Source organism: Amphiura filiformis, chromosome 2 (assembly GCF_039555335.1).
Source record: "Amphiura filiformis chromosome 2, Afil_fr2py, whole genome shotgun sequence".
Taxonomy (NCBI): Eukaryota; Metazoa; Echinodermata; class Ophiuroidea; order Amphilepidida; family Amphiuridae; genus Amphiura; species Amphiura filiformis.
In genome coordinates, this window is record NC_092629.1 from 16843513 (window position 1) to 16869924 (window position 26412).

Sequence of the window (26412 nt, forward strand, 5' to 3'; positions counted from 1 at the left end):
TGAATACACCCAGATGCCTGAAGTATACACCCAAAAAAAATGATAATACACCCAAATATCTAATAAATACACCCAGATGTACAAGGAATACACCCAAATACCCCACATGTCTGTAGAATACACCTAAATAACTGAGAAATACAACCCAATAAAGGGTTCTGATAATTTTTACAAAAGTTGCTATTTTGCTGCAACATTTATTCAGTATTATTCAAAATAAATAACGGATTTGCCGTAAAATGGGGTAACTTTGGGCACTTTTCAGAGTTTTTAAACCACTGCTTCCAAACAAAACCAATTGTGACGTGATCAAGGGGAATGAGTCACATGTCGACCCTGGTCAAAAATGAGTTTTACATATGATCCTAAAGAGAACATTTTGAGCTTTCTGAAACTGAAAACCCCATGTTGATATGAATTTTCTTTGCAAGTTACATCAATTTATCAATCGCTGAAAACAATATAAAACAAAAGAATTTTAACACTTTGTTTGCCAATATCTCACAATCAATATTAGCAACATCCGACTCATTTCCCTTGATCGTGTCACAACTATATTTCTAATAATCTCTTTTTTATGACATAGGGGTTCCCTTCTACACTTTGAAGTTGAAAAAGATTTTTTAATAATTTTATAAGGGTGCCCTAGGGGTTAAAAATAGCCTGACCAAAGTTACCCTGCATTTGGGGCAACTTTGGTCAGAGTATTATATACATTCCATGAACATTTTTTAAAAATTGATCTTCGCTGTATATGGGCAAGTTGTTGTTTTTTGTGACATTTGACCCCTTGCAAAATTAATCAAGCACACATCCTTTCTCACAAATATTGATTTTTATTTTTTCTGAAAAAAATCCCAATTTTTTCGTAAATTGGACATGAGCGATTATTATTTCTTCGAAATATATTTCTTAACAAATTGCCACCAAATATGACTAAAAACAATATTGCTGTACGAAAATATGACCATTTCAACAAATATATTTGACCAAAGTTACCCCGCTGACCGAAGTTATCCCATTTTACGGTACATCATGAATATTCAAATCAACCAAACCCACAAAATCTGGAATGTCCTTTAAACCACTGAATTGTAGCAGTATTGTACATGCAATCACATAAAGCCAGTGAGCTACTGCCAATCAATAACAGTACAACAACGTAACCCTAGCCTAACTTGAACACCAAAAAAAATCCCACGTACCGATAGCTACTAGCTCCCAACATGATCAGTTACACCAGCAAGGGATACCTTCACCACCCGACCTAGCGGGCAATTTCTACGCGAGAGAAATGCGAGACACGGGGTGAACGTATGATGAACGTATGAACGTAGCACCAACAAACTACACGTCTCGTTCTAATTTTTCATCAACGAACTGTACTATATATCCCCGAGTGTTTTTGTTTACTCGGTTGGAAAGAGAGAAAAAATATATGTGTACTTTCTTTACTGGTGTTCCTATAAATGGTAGACTCTTCAATGTAGTCTGAACAGGTTTCAATTTATAACAAGTATATGCGTATTTTATGTGAAGAGGTCTGATTGTTTTTAAGTGCAAGTACTTCATACTTCAAAATCACACTTATAATGGACAACACACAATCAACGTAGTCTATAAAAGCACTTGTTTTATAAAGTGGTCACACAGTAACCTACTTCAAGTCTGAGTCCGCTTTCGGCGGTAAATGGTTAAACTTGTAGCCGTCGATATGGTCAGATTGGTCAGTATTTCTTCGCCTATGGGTCATTATAAGTTGGTGGTGAGTGCATTAAAAAAAGGCCAGAAGTCGAAAACGCATTAACGAGTAGAAAATTTGTTTTTCACCGAACGTGCAATTCCGTTCCTTCTAACAATATTGAATGAAATAAATGTCTGTGGCCAATATCTAGAAAAAGCCACAGTTTCCTTTAGTAGGGGTGTTTAGCATATATCAAAATTGAGCGGGTCTTTAAAATCGGAAAGAGCTTGATTGAAATCCGTAACCCGGGGCAACAACAATGAAGCAGTGCAGTTTGGGGGTCTACTACACTGTGTATACCGTAAGATGGTGAATGAACCTATATTGTTTTGTATTGAGTTACAAAATCCACATGTTCTGAACATGGTCAGGTTATTTTTAACATGGTATAGATATTGAGTTAGGGAGTAAGTGGGACAGTAAAGTGACCCAGGGTGTATTTCATTTGGCTATTCTAGGAATTGCTCTCACATCCTATAAGGTCCACTGCATTTCTACAGAAAAACTTTAATCTATTTTAAAAATAATTTGTAAACTAATTTTCGAGGAATTTACACACAAGAACAATCATGCAACCTGACAATAATTAATTTTATTATATTTTCAGAGAATTCAAACAATCAAGATCAGTGATGTGATAAGGGGAACAGCCTGAACCTTTTGATGTCTAATCAGGTCTAAACTATTAGATTTTGGTATTTTTACTACAAGCATAAAATGTGGTAATAAACCATGCCAGTGGTTGCACAAGTCATTCTTTTTGGGAAGTGGGGTTTGCAAAGTGAAGGGAGAGGGGGCAAAAATCAACAAAGGCAAAATTAACAAAAATTACCCAAAAAGTGGTTTTTACTGAGGGGGGCAACTGGGGGGTAAGAGATCTGACTGGCATTCCCCCCCGTGCCACCACTGAAACAAACTGCCCCTCCCACCCTCACCTAGAAATACCAGGACAAAATTGACCAAAGGAATGGTCTGGCTTTAGGCCAGGCCACAATTGTCCTAATTTTGAGTAGCAGGTCAGCAGGATGAATTGGAGATTTTGCTCCGCTTGGCTTGGTGGCCCCGGTACGCCCCTGGTGGGCAAGAAAAACATTTATCTGATTATCCCTTGAGCATATGGATAAATAATGAAGAGTAAAAAAGTATTTGATGATAATAATGGTGGCTTAGAGCCCCTGTTGTCTATCTTTGAACACAGGCTTCAATTTTTGTAGGCAAAATGAGTTAAATTTTGAGTTAAAGTCCAAAGAAGAAGTCACATTCATTTAAATTCCATTGTTTCAAGAATATTCAATGAAAATTTATTATACCTGTATTAACCATTGCCAATGGCAACAAAAAACAGCAATGATATAGATGCTCAAAATTAAAAATCCAATCACAACATACTAGAGCTATATTTACTATATGCATAGATGTGCTTAGTGTTATGGTAGATTTTGTGAATCAAGACCCACTCTCATGTTTTTATATTAATATTTTTAACAAGGAAATAGTTGGTAGTTGGAGCATGTCACCTATAGTCAGTGTCCAATTCTGACTGAACATGGAATAACCCCATCAGTTCTACATGCTGATTGGTTCCAAGCAGACTATTATGATTTATTGAGCCAATCAGCAACATGATAAAAATGGTGGTAGGATTGAAGAGGATTGAGCATTTATCTAGAAGATGTATTTTAATTGGTCAGTCAGATGAATAAATCATGCAATTAACCAATCAGAAATGTTGTCAGAAAGGTTATAACCAGTTCTCATATGGTTAATGTACTTCTGATTTATAGGCACAATAGGCTATTCCATTTGAAATCCATACACCCCCTATGAAAGACATTATCTTAATCTCCCACACAGGGAGTGTAGATTTCAAATGGTGTCACCCATTCAGATAACCTCATTTGAAATTCACACTCCATGTGTGGAAGATTACGGTCATATCTTCCACAGGGGGTGTGTGGATTTCCAATGGAATAATCCAATGTGACTTGTCCAAAGAGATTTGGAATTCAAATATCCTGACACTACAGCCAGTATCTATGGGAAGTTAATGATGACCCCCCCCCCCCCCCCAGGACTCTACCAAACCAACTTATTTAGCTTCCTTTTATGGTCCTATAACACATTCAAGATGTTAACAAAAAATAATTCCCGGCACTCCGGCCATATTCAAGGTTAAAGGTCAACACAGTGGTCAAATTTCAAAGTTACTCAAATCTGGTTAACAAGCACACCAAATTATGCCTCTCATTGCAAGGATTCAGAAAAAGTATAGTTTGACCTACCTGCGATATACCGTTCTTGAGTTATAAGCAAAAAGGTCAAATTTTGGGAGATGGTCAGTTTTTTTGGCAAAGGGGCCAAAAATTAAAAATGCTCCGATTTCAACGAAAATGGTCTCAAATTGCTCGTCGTGTAAAAACAAGTCATATCATATTCCTCAAATCACATTGCATTGTGGGATACTATTTATCCATCCACAAGTTTAATATCATCATGTAAATATAACTAATAACATAATGGCTTATTCAAACTGCATTGCATTGTGGATATTACTTCCTCCACTTGTTTCATGCAGTCATCATTCGGTAAAATGTCTCAAATCACATTGCATTGTAAGATACTAATCATCCCTCTCCTGGTTCTACACAGTGTCATTTGATCAAAAAACATTGCATTGTGGGATAGTATAAAACCCCTGCCCTGATTTCATGCAGTCATCATTCTATCAAATTTAACTAATAACATGACAGCTTATACAATGCATACCTACGTGACTTGAACAGATTTGCTGCGACGACGACCGCTAATAAGTAAGAGGCAACATGATCGGAAAGTAACGCGTCTGGGGTGACGGTGCACAAGTAAATATAGTAAACAAAAGAATAAAATGACATACAGTGGAGACACATATGGCCAACTTGGCATGAGTGAGAAATGTATTGAATACTTTGTTTTCACATTATCGCTGGATATTTTACAGGTATTAATTTTTTGCAATTTTATCTGTGAACAGTTTGTAGCTTTTTTATTCACAGTAAAAGGCTTATGGGTCATAAATAGTTTGTCGGTTTTCAAGTTTTGTGTTTCTTGAATGTACTGTGAAAAGCACAAAATTAAAAACCTCTCAAAATTTCCAACTTTACAGTGTGAATACTGTGAAAAGAGAAATGATCCCTTGTAAGTGTCAAAATTAGGTGACTTGAAGTTTTTCAAATAGTTCACAACATCGTTGATGTTTGCAAACTATGATGTCATCTGATCCATTCATGACGTTGGCAGCAAATCTGAAGTTGAGCAATAACAAGACAAATATGGCAAAAAGGCAGATACAATATATACTAGTATATCTTGGAAATTTGGCCCTACAAAAGGTAATAACTATCAGCTAAGTATGCTAATGATGTATAGATATGTGACACAATCTGGTCCATGGAGGCCAAAGGTGGCAAATTTGAAATTGAGATAAAGGTAGAAATATTGAGTAAAAAACAATAAAATACATAAGAAAATAGACATCACAAAACATATGTGACCATCCAACACAAACCCAGTGTAAAGTCATCAATGCTTATTCTGTTCAGAGATATGGATATGGACCAATAAAAAAATTAATAGAAAACAAAGGAATTTCAAGAGCAAAATTGATTTTTGAGCACCTATTTCCCAAGCAGTTAAGATAAGTGATATACCATTTTAAAGCTTGTTCAATGGATATTTCAACTGTTTAATAACCGAAGATACTCAAAAGTGTGACTTTACACTTGATTCTTCATGGATGGTCACTTATTGAATAAAATGCCATCTTCTGAAGATAGCTTGTGAAAAAAAAAATGCCATATTCTGATGATAGCACATAAATAATAAAATGCCATCTTCTGAATATAGCACATAAATAATTAAATTTTATCTTCTGAAGATAGCACGTAAATAATAAAATGTTATCTTCTGATGATAGCACGTAAATAATAAAATGCCATCTCTGAAGATAGCATGCTGTCTTCTGAAGATAGCTCATAAGGTTACATACCACTAATAGGCCTGGTGATACATGGAAATACGATGAGTAACTATTTGTTTGCATGGCATTAAAATTGCTGAAATTGATCAAGTTATATAGCCAAAAAAGTACTTTATAGGGTTTGATGCTTCAAAATGGTATATTTTCTCTCATTATATGACACTTTTGTTGTAATAGTACCAAAAATCATACGCACGGCTTCAGATTTTAGTAAATATTCGCCCTACCATATTGTAACTTTCAGCTTCGAGGGCGCACTGCCATTTTAAGGTGTTTACGGTTCAGTGCGTTAAAACAAGAAAAGTCTCAGGTAAACCATGTTGAGTTTTTGATCATTTGGCATCTAAATCATATAACGCATCCCAAAAAGAAAGTATCCAGTTTGATTTTGGTCCATAAATCAAAGATGGGGTCTTAAATCAAGACCTACCAAACGTATGTTACAGATGAATTTATGCCGCTCAGTTTGATACCTAATTTGTCCAAATCGATGCAGAATTGATGACACAGTGATCTTTTAAATGCAATCACCCCAATTTTAAAAGTTGCAATAATCCCTATTGATGTGGTTTTCCTGCTTCTCAAGATTCTTCATAAAGGTACACAATAACAGAGACGGTCTAAGACTCAATGTTTTGCCCTTCACACTTCACAGTCAATATCTGGTATGTCCTCCTGCTGCATCAATGACTGCCAGACATCTGCGGCGCATGCTCGTGATCTATCGCTACCCATATTGAGTAGCAGGGCCAAATCAATAGGAATTTACTGCAACTTTTAACATTGAGGTGATTGCATATAAAAAGTCATTGTGTCATCAATTTTGCATCGATTTGGACAAATGAGGTAACAAACTGTGCGGAATAAATTCATCTGTAACATACTTATGGTAGGTCTTGATTTAAGACCCCATCTTTGATTTATGGACCAAAATCAAACTGGATACTTTCTTTTTGGGATGCGTTTAGTTTCACCTGATACTAGTGGCATTTAACTGTGAGAGTTCTGAATATGAGAAAATTCCATCCAAAATTAGCCATTTTCCCATTGAAACCTGTGTAATACATAATTAGTGGTATTTAACCATAAATAATAAAATGCCATCTTCTGAAGATAGCATTTAATAATAAAAAGCTATCTTCAAAAGATGGAAGGTAATGAATCAAATGTTATCATCTTGAGATGCACACCCCAAATAAAATGTTATCTTAGGCCGTATAAAATTAATGTTTTGGTTCTCGTCCAGAGGATTTTCATGAATTGATGAGGGAGGAGGTGTTTTTTTTTTTTTTTTTCCAATGTAAAATTAGCATTGTCAGTAGTTTTCGGTCTTCTCCAACAGTGCTCGAGGAAGCGATGAGGCCCTTTTTTTTTTTTTTCAAATGTGAGATTCTGAGGATAAACCCCTAGAGTACCACAAAAAGACTTGGAAGTGATGCTTGTTCTCTAATAAACTTATTTATATGTATGAAGATTTCATAAATCATTCCAAAGTCTAAAAAATTGAAAAATCTAAAAAAAAAAAAAATCTGACAAATCCCAGAAATTGAGGAGGGAGGGGCGAGAACCAAAATATTAATTTTACACGGCCTTATGAAGAAAACACACAATTAATGAAATGCAAAAAAAAAGTGACCCAAAAATTTCCACCTGAATTGCAGTACTGCACTTTGGATCTTTGTTACATGCATGTTACATCTGTGACCGACATAATCATCATTATCAAGCAACGCAGATATAAGAAGCGTAGCGTACAGGTACGTGTGTAAGCATTGCTGCATTATCATTACTTGCATGCACTTCATGTTTTGATGAACAGCAGACATTTTAATTAATGTTTAATGATCTGCATGCTAGCCATTGGCTTCAACATAAAAAGTCATAAGTTTTGAGATATTTACTCAAAATATCAAGAGCTATCTTAAGAACCACTGAACCGATACTAGGCTTGTTTGTACTCATGTGAATGCATTTTTTTCATGTTGATTCCAAATATGGTCACAACAATATACAATCCCGAAATTGTTGAGTTTTTAAAACAATTTTGAAACTTGTCGTCTGCTGTCAACACCCGCATGGAAAGAGTTAAAGAACTATTTTTATATCCCAACTAAGGCTATATTCTTTGAATCAACTTTACAGCACACACAAATATATTTCTAAAAAGTATTAAAAATATTTATTTAAAAGCTATTAAATGTTTTACCAACATTAATGTTGGGTTCTTAAAAATGTATTGAGGCAACGTTTGAAAATTTTACAAAATCTTTTAATAACCTTTATATACACATATGATAATTATAACTGGACATTTAAATGAACATTTTCTGGCAAACTTTGAGCACCTTTTTGGTATGAAAATGTTAGCAACACATTTTGTGTTTGCTTGGTTTATATCAGCAATGGGACTGAGTAAGACCCAATTACTGTTTGCTAAAAGCTTGGCACGACACCATTATAACAGCACAGTACCTTTTTGTCAAAAGAGGAAGACGCATTGACACGGACGTTCTCTTTATTGCACTGTTGTACAAAAGCTCTGTAAACAATTCTTGTTCGGTTAATAAAAGTTATCAGTCGTGAATACGGACGTTACCCCTTTGGGAGGGGAAAGGCGTGTTTATTATTAAAACCAGGTTGTTATTAAAAATGACACTCTGGCTGTGATGAGTTCCTGAAGCACTTTTTAAAATGAAGAGGGTCTTTGTACACTGTATTAACTGAGACCATACCTGGACCATAATAGTATCATATCTACTTCCACAGTCCAATAACCTCTTATCAATAATCATAGCTGAAACTTTGACCTCAAGTTGTGGTGTATGAGCATGGTACCTAAGACACTCAAAGGTCATTGTAATTAATGTGGAAATGTATTGGGGTTAAAGAACTGTGTCTTTATAGATGAGTTTGTTTGAGATCCTATATGACAGGGAAAGTGGCAGTTGGCTTCTTATTCTTTATTTTGAAAGACAACCAAAAGAAAATTGGTTTAAGGGAGGTGGGGGTAGTCTTATCTGGAATAGCATATTGGTAAGGTTGCTATTCTCTTTATATTGAACGATTGAAATATTTTATTTCAATCTTTTAACAGTTCATGACAATCTAAATAGATTGATTTAAAATAGATGTAATGAATAAAAGGCTATCTTCTGAAGATAGCACATAACAAATAAAATGCTAGCTTCTGAAGATAGCACATAAAAATGCTATCTTCTAAAGACAGCACATATGCTATCTTCTGAAGAAAGCCCATAACAAATAAAATGCTATCTTCTGAAGACAGCACATATGCTATATTCTGAAGAAAGCCCATAACAAATAAAATGCTATCTTCTGAAGACAGCACATATGCTATCTTCTGAAGAAAGCCCATGACAAATAAAATGCTATCTTCTGAAGATAGCACTGAAGATAACACATAGTAAATAAAATGCTATCTTCTGAAGAAAGCCCATAACAAATAAATCGCTATCTTCTGAAGATAGCCCATAATGAATAAAATGCTATCTTCTGAAGATAGCACATCATGAATCATTACATTTTTTGACACCACCATCATACTCGCGGCACACACTCTTTTCATGTGCATTCACCTGTATAGGAAGGACCTTATGCACAGAAAATAGGGAAAGAATTTAGCATAACAAAGGAACAAGCTCCGAGCTCCAGTGTGAAAGTCATGGAGCATGAAATTGTCTTATTTACATAACAAGGCCTAACATTTTGAGAGCCAACACCCTTAATATCAATTTAGTTGAGAGCAGGATTCTCTTATAAAATGCTATCTTCGGAAGATAGCACATAACAAATAAACTGCTATCTTCTGAAGATAGCACATAATGAATTCCATCTTCTAAAGATAACATGTAAATTGTAAGGAATAAAATTAAAAATAACATGATAGCATTTCATAGCATTTATTACATAAACTTAGGAAATATTAATGACCATGTAAAAATATCATTACTTGCCGAGACTTTGTAAGTTAACTCTTTCCAATCTAATGCTGGAACTAAAACTTGCAACTCACTTTGCTACTTTCCTACACCAAGATTATACCCATAGTACTTATTAAAGCACAAAATCATTTCAGAAAGAGGTTTATTTAATACTGTCTATTGACTCTTGTTGGTTCAATTCATGCTGTGTAATTAAAGAACATCATTATTTTATTTCCAGAATTTCATTTATTTTACACAAACATCCAAAAAAACTCTTAGCAAAATGTGCTATATTTTTCAACGTAAACAAGCAACAAGGTGCAATAAAAAATTGGTGTAATTTCCTAATCTTTATATATTAAGAACCTAAATTTTAACATATTGGATTTATGGTAATGGGTTAAAGGAACAAACCAAAAGATCGATGACATCCTTTAAACATAACTGGTTTCGCTTTCTCAGCCGACCCCTCCCTCCCTGCCAGAAAAGTAATAATAAAATATTGAAAATTTTGACATAATAATAATAATGACACATTTTTTCAGACTGATGTTTTTGTACAAACGTAATCAAGTATTTTTACCCCTCCCCTAAATAAAACCAGTTACGTTTATAGGACGTCATCGATCTTTTGGTTTGTTCCCTAATATAAAAAAGGGAGAAAAACCCTGCCAGTTTAAGGTACTTTATGAAAGACACTAACAAAACATTGTCCGATTGTCATTGGTATTCAAAACATATCACAGTCTTCATATCATCTTCTATGATAAATTTATTCCCACCATCCCTTGAAGTTAAAAATCAAAACAACAAAAAAACAATCTACTCCCAATGCGGTTGTTACTCAAATATAGCTACACAACTGTAATGGAATTAAATATGTCGGTAAACCGCGGGAGTCTACCAAATATTGTCAAACATTGGCAGCGTCAAAAAGGGGGCAACAATGACACTGGAGATTAGTACGCCCGGGAGGTAAACGTTAAATTACCAGCGCTAAAAAGCAATTAAGATAATAGCCCACTAATGGGGATCTAATCACGACTCTGGAGGGGTTTGCAATCAGTGTTGCCATGTCATGTATTAACCGCACAAATTGGGTTACAAATTGGGCTAAACAACACCGCCTTTTCCTGGCATGATAAATCCACTCTCAACTACATTGATATTAAGGGTGTTGGCTCTAACGTTGTTCCTTGTTATGCAAATGAGCAGTTTACGCTTCCGTAGCTTCTACACAGAGATTTCGGAGCTATTTTTTGTTATTTCCCTATTCCAGGTGCATAAAAGATTCTTCCGCACGACTATACGGTACGAAGTAAATATCGTTTTTGTATGCTTTTGGAATGCAATGGAAGGCTATCTCCATCTATCAGGACGAAATCAACTAGAATTGCAATCTACATGTTTTAAACTTGGTAAACGCCTTAATTTTGGGCTAAAATAGTGTAGAATTTAAACATTTTGCAGATGATAAACGCCAAACTTTGCACTGATTTAGGGTTAAGACTTACACACACCATTGTCGCAGTCAAACTGAGCTAAAATGGTGCCCACTGAAAAATGTGGGGAAAATGGTTGGTGCTTGAGACACACTTGGTCTATATAATTGTGGCAACCTTCTTACAATAGGAAGCAAAAAGCCACTTACTCAGTCAACTCTCTTCTATAATGTTCTGTTGTCAGAAAATGATAAATAAGATATTTACGTGGGAAGTTTAGAATTATAATCTCTTAAGATTGGAAATAACCTTATTTTATCACCATTTTAACTCAGGAGGAAATAATGCCATGCAATATTAAATGCATGGCTCTGGGATGATTATTTTTCTAAGTAATTTCAACGTGCCAACCGATATCTTCTTTAGCACTAGCTGGAATCACTGTATTAGCTGGAATGAAATGCTAATACCAACAAATAGCACAATCTAGCAAGACACAGTTCAATAACCCCAATTATGCTTGTATACGCATAGAATGACCTTTGAATTTTTGGGTAGAAAAACTCATTCCCCATATCCTGAGGTTTATTATTGAGAGTAATGATTGTTGAATGTGACGCATTGAACTATGGCACTAGAGATGATGCATTTTTTGTTCATATAATGTGAGCTAATATAATATTCATCCATTTTTACTGCAATTTTACGATGTCAGTTATTAGTAATATTTAATATCAACTTGACAAAAGAATGGGAAATATGAGCGAGATATGATATGCCATTTTACTACAATTTTACGATGTCAGTAATTAGTAAAAATTTAATATCAAATTGATAAAAGAATGGGAAATATGAGCGAGATATGATATGCCTAATTCATAATTAATGAACCAATTATCATTATAACTTTCCCCTTTCATAAACTGTAGGCCTACATGTAAATATTCAGTACAGTAATGTTCACACCTGCCATGGAGACATGGAAAATCCTGAAAACATGGAAGTTCATTCATAATTATGACTCCAAATTGAACAAAAAACTAATTTGCAAAACTAATATTTGCAACACATTTCAGTTTAAATCACACTGGGAAGTAAAAGGAATACGCAAACTAAAATTGAACAGTATAAAGAATGAGAAGAGGGGACTAGTAAAATTCATATTTAACCTTTTCCCACATATTTTACAAAGGCCTACAAAATGGGTAAGATAAATGGCGAATCAGGAAGCTCCTTCCACGGAGGGGGTTCTCCCTGGTAGAAGGTGTACGGGGATGTACCACGGTTTTGTGGTACCTTTTTTTGGATAAAAGTGCCCTTGGACGCATTTAGATAAAAGTGCCCTCAAAAGCACCCAATTTGGGCAAATTTTGGTGCTTTTTGTGAAAAAAAAATTGTATACTGATGTGTTGCAAAAACAAAAAAATGTAGTTTTAAAGAAAGCCAGCATCCAAAAGTCTGTGTGGCACATGCCCATATATTTGTTTGAAACGATATAGGTGACATGTATGATCTATTAATATTAATTTGTGATGCTTCTGGCAAGATGTTACAAGACAATTATCAAAATAAAATATATTGATATTAATCCAAAATGTTATAAGGCCCACCGATTATGAGCTGAACAAACTGCAAGTGTATAGTGATGACCCCTCATGTGTAATGATAACTCTGAGTTTATTGTGCATCTGAACACAGTTTCTATTACTATGATGCTCAGTTTTCTCTTGAGAAATACAAGTCTTAAAATGAGTGATAATAATTACCCCTCAAGTGTAATGATAACTCTGAGTTTATTGTGCATCTGAACACAGTTTCTATTATTGTAAATTTGTAATGCTCAGTGCTCTCATGAGAAATACAAGTCTTAAAATAGGTGATAAGAATTAGGGCACAGAATAAATTACTATGACATTTTACCTGAATTGATTTCACTGATATGTGACCCAATGAGAATAAATGAGAAATGTCTGAATTAGCAATTAGCTACAGTTGGCAAAATCCCAACCAGTCAAGAATCAATGGCCACACTGACGCATAGGTTTTGGGGCTGACACTCTCAATGTTTGTGCTACGCTCTCGCAAGTTTGATGTTGAGATCGGAGGGAAACTGAGCCTTTTCTCCACAGCAATGTATTCATAAGGAGTAAAATGACACATCATAGGTTTACAGTTGAAATCCGGCCATGATATGTAGGAAAAGCACAGCGCATGCATGCTTCCTACATGATGCCATGACGCAATCAGCCTAAGTCAAATATACTCCACACAATTACTGGATGGCCCAGCAAATGACCCCCATGACTACCAGTCAGTGATCTTCTGTTTGGCATAGAGGGGTCCAAGGTTCGATTCCGGGGATACCAAGTGACTTCTTTTTCATCTTCTCTGCTTTTTCATTAATATCCCTTACGATAGAAAAATACCATTAATCTTAAGGGTTAATCTTCTACACATGAGTATGAATTTCACAGGGGGTTACCTAAATGGGTGTCTCAATTTTAAATTTAAAACCCTGCATGCATGCTTCCATAGGAGGTGCATGGATTGTAACTCAAATATCCCAATATGTCATGTCAAAGGGCATACTATAAGCTACTATGGGTGCACTACACTAAATCCTTCCGCATTTGGTGTAACCCTTCATAGTTCGGTAAAAAATAGCGCCTATCTGCGAAATATATCGGCGTCGAGGGAACCAAATGTGAGTGACTCTTGGTTGTTTTGAAAAACGATAGAATAGGAGCTCAACATTACAAATCTGTTCAGAAAATGTTCCGAATCGAATGTACATGGGCAATAGGCCCTCGGAACAATATCATGGCTGGAACTGGTAAGGAGGCGAAAGTGTCAGCTGAAATTCGGGATGGCGCTGTTCTGGAGTTCATATCTCTCAAGTTTGTCTTAACTTAAACAAAAAAAAAATCAAATTTAAATAAAAGTTTAATCTTTATTTAAGACGTTGATTCGATCAAAATATTAAAAATGTTGTTACATGGCGTAGAAAAACAAACTTACTTTCTTGTATTTTCCTGTGTATTTCAATGGGACGGTTATTTAGTGGTGTGCACCCCTATACCTTGCTGGTTAGTCAAGTTGCTCTGGCACAACAAAACAAAAGACATTTAAAATCTTAAACTTGGCAATCTGCCTTAGAAAAAGGTTGTTAACCCTTGATCTAGAGCAATGGTCATGAAACAAAAACAAAGCAAAAGCAAAACATAACTTCCTTGTCATTAAACAAGTGGCTCTCAAATCTCTGGGTACAAGAACAACAGATAAGAGTACTCCCATCTCCCTTAAATATGCTCTGCATGCTAGCCATAGGCTTAAACATAAAAGTCTCAAGTTTTGAGATACTTTCTCCAAATATCAAGAGCTATCTCAAGAGCCTCTGAACCAATACTAGGCTTGTTTGTACTCATTTTAAAGATTTCTCATGTTGATTCCAAATATGGTCATGAAAATGTAAAATTCTGTCATTTTTTGAATTTTTAAAAATACGGCATTTTAAACTAGTCGTCTGCAGTCTGCACGTGGAGAGAGTTAAACCAATTTTCTTTTGGTTGTCTTTCAAAATAAAGAGCCAACTGCCACTTTCCCTGTCATATATATAGGACCTCAAACAAACTCATCTATATAGACACAGTTCTTTAACCCCTATTCATTTCCACATTCATTACAATGACCTTTGAGTGTGTTGGGTACCAAAACTCATACTCCACAACCTGAGGTCAAATTTTCAGTTATGATTGTCAAATGGAATTAATTGACCTTTGCCACTGGAAACTAATTAGACCATTTGGGCTCATATTCCAGTGCAGTGTACACAGATACTCTTAATTTTAATTCGTTCCACAGAGTGTCGAATGCAGGCGATAAGTTTAAAAAATTTAAGAATTGTAAATTTCATGACCATATTTGGAATCAGCATGAAAATGCATTAAAATGAGCACAAACAAGCCTAGTAATGGTTCCGTGGTTCTTAAAATAGCTCTCGAAATTTTGAGAAAATATGTCAAAACTTGTTTTTTTTATGTTGAAACCTCTGGCTAGCACACAGAGCATTAGGAAGTCCTTTAAGAACTCATCATAGCCAGAGTGTCATTTTAAATAACAACCTGGTTTTAATAATAAACACGCCTTTCCCCTCCCAAAGGGGTAACGTCCGTATTCACGACTGATAACTTTTATTAACTGAACAAGAATTGTTTACAGAGCTTTTGTACAACAGTGCAATAAAGAGAACGTCCGTGTCAATGCATCTTCCTTTTTTGAACAAAAGGTGCTGTACTGTTAAAATGGTGTCGTGGCACGCTTTTAGCAAATAGAAATTGTGTCTTCCTCATGTAACCTACTACTGATATAAGCCCAGCAAACACTAAAAAGTTTTTGCAACATTTTCAAAAGGGTGCACTAAAGGTTGCCAAAACATGTAAATGTCAGCTTATATGTGTACATCCATATCAAAACGATGCACTTGTCGGCTGCTACATGTGTCTCATTTGATATAATAGCTAGGAATAAATACCAGATTCATTTCCGAAGTGGAGGTCACTTTAAATCATCCCAAGTCACATGGTTTAGGAATACAGAGAACATTCCTTATACAATTTGACTTGGGGATGATTTGAAGCGACCTACACTTGATATGAGTCTGGTATTTATTCGTAGCTATTATTTGAAATGAGATACATGTAGGAGCCGACAAGTGCATCGTTTTGATATGGATGTACACATATAAAGATTATAAAAAGTTTCATAGTTTCAGAATATTTTCAAAAGTTTAAAAAATATTGTAACATGAAAGTTCATCTGTGTTGGTATATTGAATGATTAAAGTTTGAAACATTTGGTCTAAACAAAAGCTCTGCTGATTTGATTGGATCAAAGTTTTGAACTTTAATCATTGTAGCATAACAATTGACAACATTATAAGCAAAATTTTATGTTTAATACATCTTTTAAGAACCCAACATTATTTTACTGTTATTAAAAAGTAGAATTACTTTTTGAAAACTGTTGTCAAAATGTTTAGAAATTGTACATTTGTGCCCATCCACCAAAAACTGGTCGTAAAGTCGGCATTTTCCATTTTGAGATACAATCAAAAACAGTAAATGGATTTCTATGTAAAATACAGTAGGAATTTGACCTTTGTTGAACCATAACTTCACTTCTAGATGTCCGATAAAGCTGGTTGAGGTGTCATTTTTAAGCTGAAAGTATATTCTTTCAAAATCTGCAATAAACAGAAAATGATCTAGGGCCGACTTTACTACCACTTCGTGGTGGATGGTCACATTTGTGTTTCTGGAAGGTTAATCACAACATGAAATGTATGCAAGCAATAATAATGTGGCAATGCACACAGAAGATATTATTTATTCATCATGGAATATCTTAAGAAAATAGCATTTTATCCACTTTTGCTATCTTCAGAAGTTATCGTGGTTATGTGCTATTTTGTAAGATACTATTATTTATGTGCTCTCTCAGAAAATAGCACATTATTCAAAAAATATGTGCTATCCTCAGAAGATAGCATTTTATTCATTGTGCTATCTTCCGAAGATAGCACTTTATTCATTATATGTGCTATCTTCAGAAGATAGCATTTTATTCATTATAATTATATGCTATCTTCAGAAGATAGCATTTTATTCATTTTGCTATCTTCAGAAGATAGCATTTTGTTCATTGTTCTATCTGCAGAAGATAGCATTTTATTCATTATATGTGCTATCTTCAGAAGATAGCATTTTATTCATTGTGCTATCTTCCAAAGATAGCATTTTATTCATTATATGTGCTATCTTCAGAAGATAGCATTTTATTCATTATAATTATATGCTATCGTCAGAAGATAGCATTTTATTCATTTTGCTTTCTTCAGAAGATAGCATTTTGTTCATTGTTCTATCTGCAGAAGATAGCATTTTATTCATTATATGTGCTATCTTCAGAAGATACGGTAGCATTTTATTCATTATTTGTGCTATCTTCAGAAGATAGGATTTTATTCATTATATGTGCTATCTTCAGAAGATAGCATTTTATTCATTGTGATATCTTCAGAAGATAGCATTTTATTCATTTTGCTATCTTCAGAAGATAGCATTTTATTCATTATATGTGCTATCTTCAGAAGATAGCATTTTATTCATTGTCCTACATTATGAAAACTATGCGGACATCTTCCACTAATTGCCTAAGAAACGGTTGGCCCACTCACACAGCAACACACAGAGCATGTATAGGGACCCTAAAAACTTCACCCGATTTAACACACTAAGCTCTATCATATATTTTGAGCTCCACATTCAGATTTTACCTTACTCTTCAGCTTCTCAAGACTAGGTGTCTTTTAAATTTTTTATAAGGAATTACTTTAGCACAATGAATAAAATGCTATCTTCAGATCATCCAGTGGAAATGGTTTGCTTTTGTATTAAAGTTAATATAACCATTATGCATTATCAATCCATATGATCTTAACCTCCAACAAAGGGGTTGGAGAATTATTGGAGGACATATTGGCACTACAATGAAGTTTAAGGGAACTGTCATCAGGGCCTTTGAAGATTGTGGAATTTCTGTGGTGTGTAATGGAAAAAAAGGACCTCCTCATTAACATCGATGCCCTACCCGGCTAAAGTGTTGAATATAATAATCCATGACCCCAATATGAATAAAAAAGAAACAAAAAAAGAAACACAATGAAAAACAAAAACTAAAAAACAACAACAACAAAAAACAAAAACCAACAACTGAAACAAATAGAACAACGGAAACGTTTATAACGAGTCCCGAACCCGCACTCTCTTGGCTCTTCTGAATTTGTACCAAAGTCCGGCGCTTTACGAACTGAGCTAATGAGATTGAGACACAAATTTGCAGGTTGACTTGTTCGTATATAACTATTTGTATCGATGATTTGCTCAAAACCATTTACACTTTTGTGGATGGCGCTGTTCATTTTGGCATATCTTCAAAAGCGCACGATAGAAGGCACATGTGCTAACTATCGAGTGATTACTGATATAGCATTTTATTCTTTGTGCTATCTTCAGAAGATAGCATTTTATTCATTGTGCTATCTTCAGAAGATAGCATTTTATTCATTGTGCTATCTTCAGAAGATAGCATTTTATTCATTAATGCTATCTTCAGAAGATAGCATATTATTCATTGTGCTATCTTCAGAAGATAACATTTTATTCAGTGATATCTTCAGAAGATAACATTTGATTCATTGTGATATCTTCAGAAGATAGCATTTTATTCATTGTGATATCTTCAGAAGATAGCATTTTATTCATTGTGATATCTTCAGAAGATAGCATTTTATTCATTGTGATATCTTCAGAAGATAGCATTTTATTCATTGTGCTATCTTCAGAATATAGCATTTTATTCATTGTGATATCTTCAGAAGATGGCATTTTATTCATTGTGATATCTTCAGAAGATAGCATTTTATTCTTTGTTCTATCTTCAGAAGATAGCATTTAATTCATTTTGTGCTCTCTTCAGAAGATATTATTTTAATCCAACATGTGCTATCTTCAGAAGAAAGCATTCTATTCATCATTGTGCCATCTTCAAAATCTACCAGTTTATTCAATACATATGTGCTATCTTCAAAAGAATATAAGTGACTAAATATTACAATTCCATTCAAAAGATCCACAAATAAATTCATCAGAATTGTCAATAAAACAAATATCATTTGGATTTGTACACAATAATCTGTTTTATCCATTCAAAAACATCTTTGTCACAAGTGATACAAGTAGGACCAGTTCTCTAAACATTGATTTAGATTATCTGCTGTTCAACAAAACATGAAGCACACATAAGCAATGATAATGTAGCAATGCATACACATTATACCACATGCTACTCGTCTTTTACCTGTATCGTAAATAATGATGATGATGATGATTATGACGGTCAGGTGGAGCATGTAACAAAATTGCACAAGTGGTGTACTGCAACCTCCATGGAAATGTATGGACCACATTGTTTAGCAGATCATTAATTGTGTGGTATCTTCAGAAGATGACATTTCATTCATTAAGTCATGACATTATGTCATTCATTATTATTTTATTTGTGCTATCTTCAGAAGATAGCATTTTATTCATCATGCAATATCTTCAGAAATGGCATTTTTTGCTCTCTTACGGAAAATGTTAATTATATTTAGAGATGACTTTTTCTTTGAATTGATTGATCATGTATTTATTGGCAAGTATTTTAATACTTGCCAATAAATATATAAACACTCAAAGTTTTCAAAATATTCTTATTCCAAAATGAAAATGTTTTGTGAATGTCAATCCGTTTTCCTTCACCTACCCTTCTATGAACCCATTGACTTTCCCAGTCATATTCCCATAGCTGAGTATGCCATGTAATGTGTTTAAAGCTTCAAGGCACGTGGATGGTATAATAGCGCTAAGTATCGTAGATATAGGGAGTGATATTCACGCTTCCTGGATGTGATAGCCATAGGCAGTCTAGATTCTTCCCTGTGCTTGCATGACTGCACAATGTAGGATCTATTGATTGCCAATAGATGCATAGTTCTGCTATTTTTTAGCTTGTTGAAAAAACTATATGAATACAAAATTGGACTCCAGCTTGGTGAAAATGGTATAATTGTTTTCAAAATTGTTTTAAACAAATGACCAATTTTCATACTAAAATTGACTAAAAAGGGGGACATTGTTATTCAATAAGCCTGAAAATGAGACCTGTATGTGGCACATCCACATGGTCATTTCACTGAGCAAATCCGCTGGGTCTGATTACTCGAAGCTTGGCTAGTGGTCAGGCTTCATAAGCTAGTATGCTAGCCTTACCGATGTGGATCCATTTTATTGATTTATCTTTCTAGGTGATGTATGATGTGATATTGTAAGCACTGGTACATACATGTAGGACTAATTGGGCTTAAGCTTGATGGCTAAGGAAGCCTGACCACTAGCCATGCTTCAAGAAACCGGCCCATTCAGATTTATTCCCATACATAAGAATTACAATTACTCAGTCCAGCCTCGCATACTTGCGTTGTGTCACAAGTGTGTAGTATTGACTTTTGATTTAGTGTTACATAATAGGGTGCGTGGTCTGCAGCCCGATTGCGGCAATTGTGTCTTCTACGTGAGCGAATTTTGATGAGGGTTTTACAGCGACCAAATATGTCGCCGACGTGAACTTGCATGCTACGTTGAATGTTAACTAAGCGGAGATATTTTTAAACCAGAGTGACCGCTGCACCAAGGTTGACTTTTGTTTTGCTCCAGGACTAGAACTCTACAGAAATTTGTTTGTGATTGTCTTGGGTTTATTTTCTAAAATTTGATTAAGCTTTTGAGCTATTCCCTGAGGTTAGTATACTATTCATGCTAAAAATAGCATTTGGTCACAGGTCTACAGCCAGGATTTATTCTTATATAATGATTGCACAAAGTAACACAGCCGTTATAAATGCGTATATAGTTTCAGAACTATTAATTGTATACAGAAGGAAGGATGTTTTTTGTGTCCAATGTCAATCAATATTAACAACACAGCAGTGTTTTGAAAGAAAAATACCTGAATTTAAAAGCTGCAGATATTTGCGTTGATTTGAAGTCAGCATGATAATGACAGGCTTTATAATTTAATAACCACTGATCGCTGTAAACTGCGATTTATAAATTAGGGTATTTTTCTTTAACAGCACTACAGTGTTGTTTATATTGAACAACATTAGACAAATGGGGTATCAAAATATGCGCAAATATACCATCTTTCTCTCAAAACATTGTGAACAACGTATTTATAAATTTTTCCAAATTGCGAGAGTTTTAATGTGTTAGTGCAAGTAGAGGTGCTTAAAAAAAAGACAGAAATAACACCCCTTATCAAAGCCTTGGGATCTTTAAAGAACCCATACCATTCCTCTTGTGTATCAGCTTTAATTGTCTGCTATGTCATGCTGCCCTCCAACCTGCCTTAAGATATGAAAGAAAGAAATAGACCCTTCTTTTCAAAGAAATATATCTTTCTTTTCATTGACAATCAAAGTGCAAAATTGCAACATTGTTATGATACATAAATGTACATGCAAGGTCTGATCAAATTTGATACTAGCTAATAAGCTAGTGAAAAAAAACCCTACTTGTATCTTTGGCCACACTGCTATTGATCACTTCCAATATAAGTTCTAATAAAAATTTGATTCACAAAATTGAGCTTATGAAAAACTACAAGCAAAGCATAAAATGACAACATTTAATAGAGTTCCTTCTCCGATAACGTTATTGTTCTGATGGCTTTAATAAATGTAACAGGCTGCACTGCACTGTGCAGGAAGTATTTCCCTCTCTGAGGACAAACAAAGCTCTAAATGACGGCATTGTTACGATAACATACTATACTCTTGGATGACAACCATGTTCATTGTGATAACATTTAATTCACAGCATTCAGCCATCGGAGAACATAACTTGTCCCTCCATGGACAATGGGCTGTTCAGTTGAATTCCATCACCCCTTATGGAAGACACGGCCTTAATCTTCTACACAGTGTGAATATCAAATGGGGTTACCTGAAGGGGTGACTCCATTTAAAATCCACACCCCCTATGTGGGAGATTAAGGTTATGTCTTCCATAGCGGGTGTATGGATTGCAACTGGAATAGCTTATTGCTGCGAAATGACAACATTGTCGCGATAACATTCTACACACGGCTTAGAGACAGGGCGAATATTGCATGTACCCTCGAGGGAGTAATGTGCTCTTGCTTATTGAACAATTTACACTGCGATGCATGCCGAGGTTCGGGTCATGAATGGAATAGAAAATACGCTATGGAGGCTTGGGTTTACGAGTGCAAGAATTAATGGGCTCATCAAATACCAATATTTGTAGGACTATGAGGACTGATTCGTCATTTGAGGAAGAGAGTAATGATTGGGATAGTTGAGAGGGTTTTAGCAGGAAGGTTTAGAAAGAAAGAAAGCTGGGTATTATGGATACTTGTGTTTAGGAGTGCAAGAACATGTGGGTTCATTAATACCAATTTTATAGTTTGCCATCTGCAGTGGCATAACTAGGGCTGGTAGCGCCCGGGGCAAGAAACAAAATTGGCACCCAGACCCCCTCCCCGAGAATATCTTAATAGGCACAGGCAATTCTTGCAACAATTTTGACTTTCATCGCTTGGAGGGGCGCAGAATCGATGCTGAATTGGTCAATTTAGCGCCCCCCCCTAAGGGTGGCGCCCGGGACATAGTGAGGGATAGCCACAGGTGTTTTTCTGGCCATAACAAAACCATACGACTTGCGGGTGATCGCATCATCGAATCACTTGGAAGGCATGCATGCGCATATGCTTCGTGCTGTTGGATTTTGTTCAATCAGGGAATTAGGTTAGAGTTAAGCGCTCCACAGACTCCGAGTATTGTACGTACAATATTGTATGCAACATATCTACGTTATTTTATCTATTGCCATTCTATTTCCAGTACACACTAAAAACTACGGGGTTATATTTTCCGTGGTCATTTTGAATTGACCACGTTTGGGGTTGTTTTGACCCTTCAAGGGGGTTGTACTGTTTTAATTTGACCACATTCACGAGGTCATTTTAGCCACGACGCACGTGGTCAAAAACTTAGGGGTCATTTTCCCGATACCGTCGCGCATTGATATCAGTTTCAATCTTCCGCTTTGAAAATCTCAATTCATAAATGAGTTTAAACATGAGCTACAATTAATGTTTGTTGATTAATAAATAAAACTAATTTTTTGACCGAAGTTACCCAATTTGTCAACTTTATAATGACTTGCATTTCGGAACTATTTGCACACACGGTGTGCATCGGCTCACGTGGTCACATCAGCGCCATATTTGTTCTGATTGTGCAGCTCAGCGGATTGTCGTGTGTGCTTGTCTGCATGATGGAATATGAAAAGTTAGTTGAAAAGTGAGACTGCAAGGATGCATAGACCCTTGTCTATGCACGCAGATTCATTCCAATTTCATCATTCATGCTGTCGTGGCTGGTGTCTTGACTGCAGTTGTTATAAGCTTATATCATGTAAGCTTATAATACGTGAACTGTCATAGGCGATGACTGTGTGAGTGTGATACACAGATGCATTTTGCAGTTTGCTGTTTATGTAATGCTTTCTCTGTGCAGAAACACACTTATGTCCTGGTGGGACCAGCATGACCATAGGCCTACTAAAATATCCAAACAACCCCTAAATGTGGTTATTGAGTAACCCTATAAAACAACCCTTTCAAATGGGTCATTTCATTTGACCCCGAAATGAGGTCATTAAGTAACCCAATAAGGCAACCCTTTTGAAGGGGTCATTTCATTTGACCCCGAAATGTGGTAATATTTTGACCCCAATGGGGTTACTTTTTGACCCAAATACGTAGTCATTGCAATGACCCCGACCAATGGGGTCAAAATGACCCCGTTAGTGGTATGGTGTTTAGTTGATAACTATGCTGGGGTCAAAAATGACCCCGTTTGGGTCATTTTTTTAAGTGTGTAATGTTTAAGTTCTAACAAATGTTTGATGACGAAAAATCGATAATATGTTACATGTAATATCTAGTAGAAATATATTATCGATTTTACGTCATCAAACATTCGTTAGAACTTAAACATTACTGGAAATAGAATGGCAATAGATTAAACAACGTAGATATGTTGCATACAAGATTGTACGTACAATAAAAAGTCTGAATACTGCTTTAGGCTTACATATCCTAAATTGGGATGGGTATAGCAAACAAGCAGCCACAGCTACCCTAATTTTTTTTTTGATGGTGGGCTCCTGGGAAACATATTTAGGGGTAAAATTGAGAGAAAAAGAAATTGATTTTAAATCACCCCATATTTGATCCTATTGATCTTCTCCTTCTGACAGGGGACTTTGACCCTGGATACCACTGGTATGATGCCAATTCTATGTGAGACCTGAATAGAATGCCTGGATTGTTTGGAAAGGAGATTTACATTTACTTTTCTCGCACAAGGACCAGCCCTGTTTCTAACAAACTAGTGAAATCGGATTCAAAACCAAAATCAGATTGGCAAGGTAACCCACAATAGAAAGTTTCAATAAATCTATATCCATGCCTGGAGGCAAAAATTAACCTGTTTAACCCCAAAGTATAAGCCTAGTTTCCCCCAACATGCTCATCTGTCATGTCACAGTTCCATAACCCCAATAGGCATCCCCACTCATAGAATGACCTTTGGATGGGTTGGGTACAAAAACTCATACTCCTCAACTTGAGGTCAAATTTTGAGCTATGTGTGTTTAATGGAAATTACTGAACTTTGCAAATTTGGAATGAGATCAGTAAAGGTTTCTTGGGGTTGGCAACTAAAGGATAGAAATGTCACCAAAGATTATTATTAGTGTCAAGTACTGACATTATTTTCAAATTCACAGTTTGGTTTAAGCCCAACAAGTTTGAACCAGAAAAAGAACCCAGCGACATACACCAAAACCTTCAGCCGGTTGAATAAAATTGCAACAAAATAGGACCAAACTTTGCTCAAATTCTTGTCTCTATCAAAGTTTTTTAGCTTTATATAATTAATTTATATAATTAACATGAAAAAATGAGACTCATAACATTGTGTATAGAGGTAGTCATTGTGACGTCAATGCCGGCATTTTGTGCCTTTTTGCTAAAATCACTGTGTTGACGCTTGACTGAAGAGGTGCGTCACATGCTGCGTCTTCTGCGTAATCGGGTCGTAATGTCTAAGCATGACATGCAGAACGGCAGTACCCACAAGATGGCGCATCCTGCAGAAAAGGCTGACGGCCTCGATTGATATAGAATGGTGTGCATGCAGTTAGTAAAGCATGACTGGTATGAATTTATGCATTAAGTTAGGACTTTATTGATATGCGCAACAACAGGAAAATAATTTGTGTGAATAATAGCCCAAACAACTATTGGGAAGCGGGGGGGGGGGAGTATCACTGTTAGTGGATTTGGATCCATTTGACACACAAAAATGCAAATTACAACATTGATTGATTGATCAGCCGCCAATTGAATGAATCATAATTATTGATTGATTGATTATCCATTCCCCAAATGTCCTCCTTCAAGTGTGTAAATCTTATGACTGGTTGATTAACTGATTGATCAATCAACTGATTGATTGATTAATTGAGTAATCACTTGGTTTATTAGTTGATTGATTGATCTATATGTTAGTAGATCAATTTATCAATCAATATTGATAAATGAATCAATGATCTAATTGATAGATCAAGTACTTACAATCTTCACAGTATCTCCCTTGTGTTCCCAATTTGCATTGACAATGTGCTGATCCATAGAGATCCATCTCACACATGCCTCCTGCATGACATTTGACCTCCTCGCAATCCTCCTCCATGTCATAGTAACTATCTCCCGATCCACTCCCGTCGAAATCATCCGGAGCTTCATCGTTCATCATCATCTCTTTGCCTGTGTTTGCTTCCGGGCTGTCAATATCTATTATTTGTTCTGAAATAGGTTAAAAAATTGTTGTTAATAAGTTTTAGGGTATATACACTTTGTTTCATTGGCTTGATTGTTTTGTTTCATAAGTAGTGTTTACAATTACACCCTGCGGAAACAGTACGCCACACCTAGCCTACTCCTATGCCAACCAGTCACACCAAGCATTCACTTCTGGTCAGTGTAAAAATCGGCAACCACTTCTGGTAATACTGTGACTTTTATAGTTCCAACCAACTTTTGTAAATCGTTGGACGTACGTCTGGCTGAAGGCTGACCATCATCACACTGCCACTACTCCTGACAAACCCTACCACTACTCCTAGCAACCAAGTTCCACCGGGCATAAGTCCGACAATGTGAACACAGCTTTAGACATAATGACCAAGTAATTTTAATTACTTAAAAGTCTATGTTATACAACTTGCCCGAAGTGCTTACAACTGTCAATCAAATTTGCTAATACTTTAACATGCACAACTCAAAATATATGAAAAGAGCACATATCTGCAGTGCTAGAATTAAGACAAAATTTTCAAAGGACATTGAGCCCTTGGGTTTAAAATATACGGACACTTGGTAACTTTTCACATCGTTGTTGGGCAGGAAAAACCTCCTATGTGCTTGTGGCCCGGAACATGTTTAAAAACAAAACTGCCAACAGGTTACATAGGGACATTTTGCTTTAAACATGTTCAGGGGCCAATGTTA

General features: G+C 35.6%; 1 protein-coding gene across 1 annotated transcript in view; it reads right to left on the reverse strand.

Annotated features, from left to right (window-relative positions):
* LOC140145947 (pikachurin-like) overlaps positions 1 to 26412 on the reverse strand; it is a 249429-nt gene that overhangs the window by 132012 nt on the left and 91005 nt on the right. The window contains 1 exon segment of the mRNA XM_072167684.1: positions 25477 to 25707. Coding sequence (XP_072023785.1) covers positions 25477 to 25707 — 231 coding nt within the window.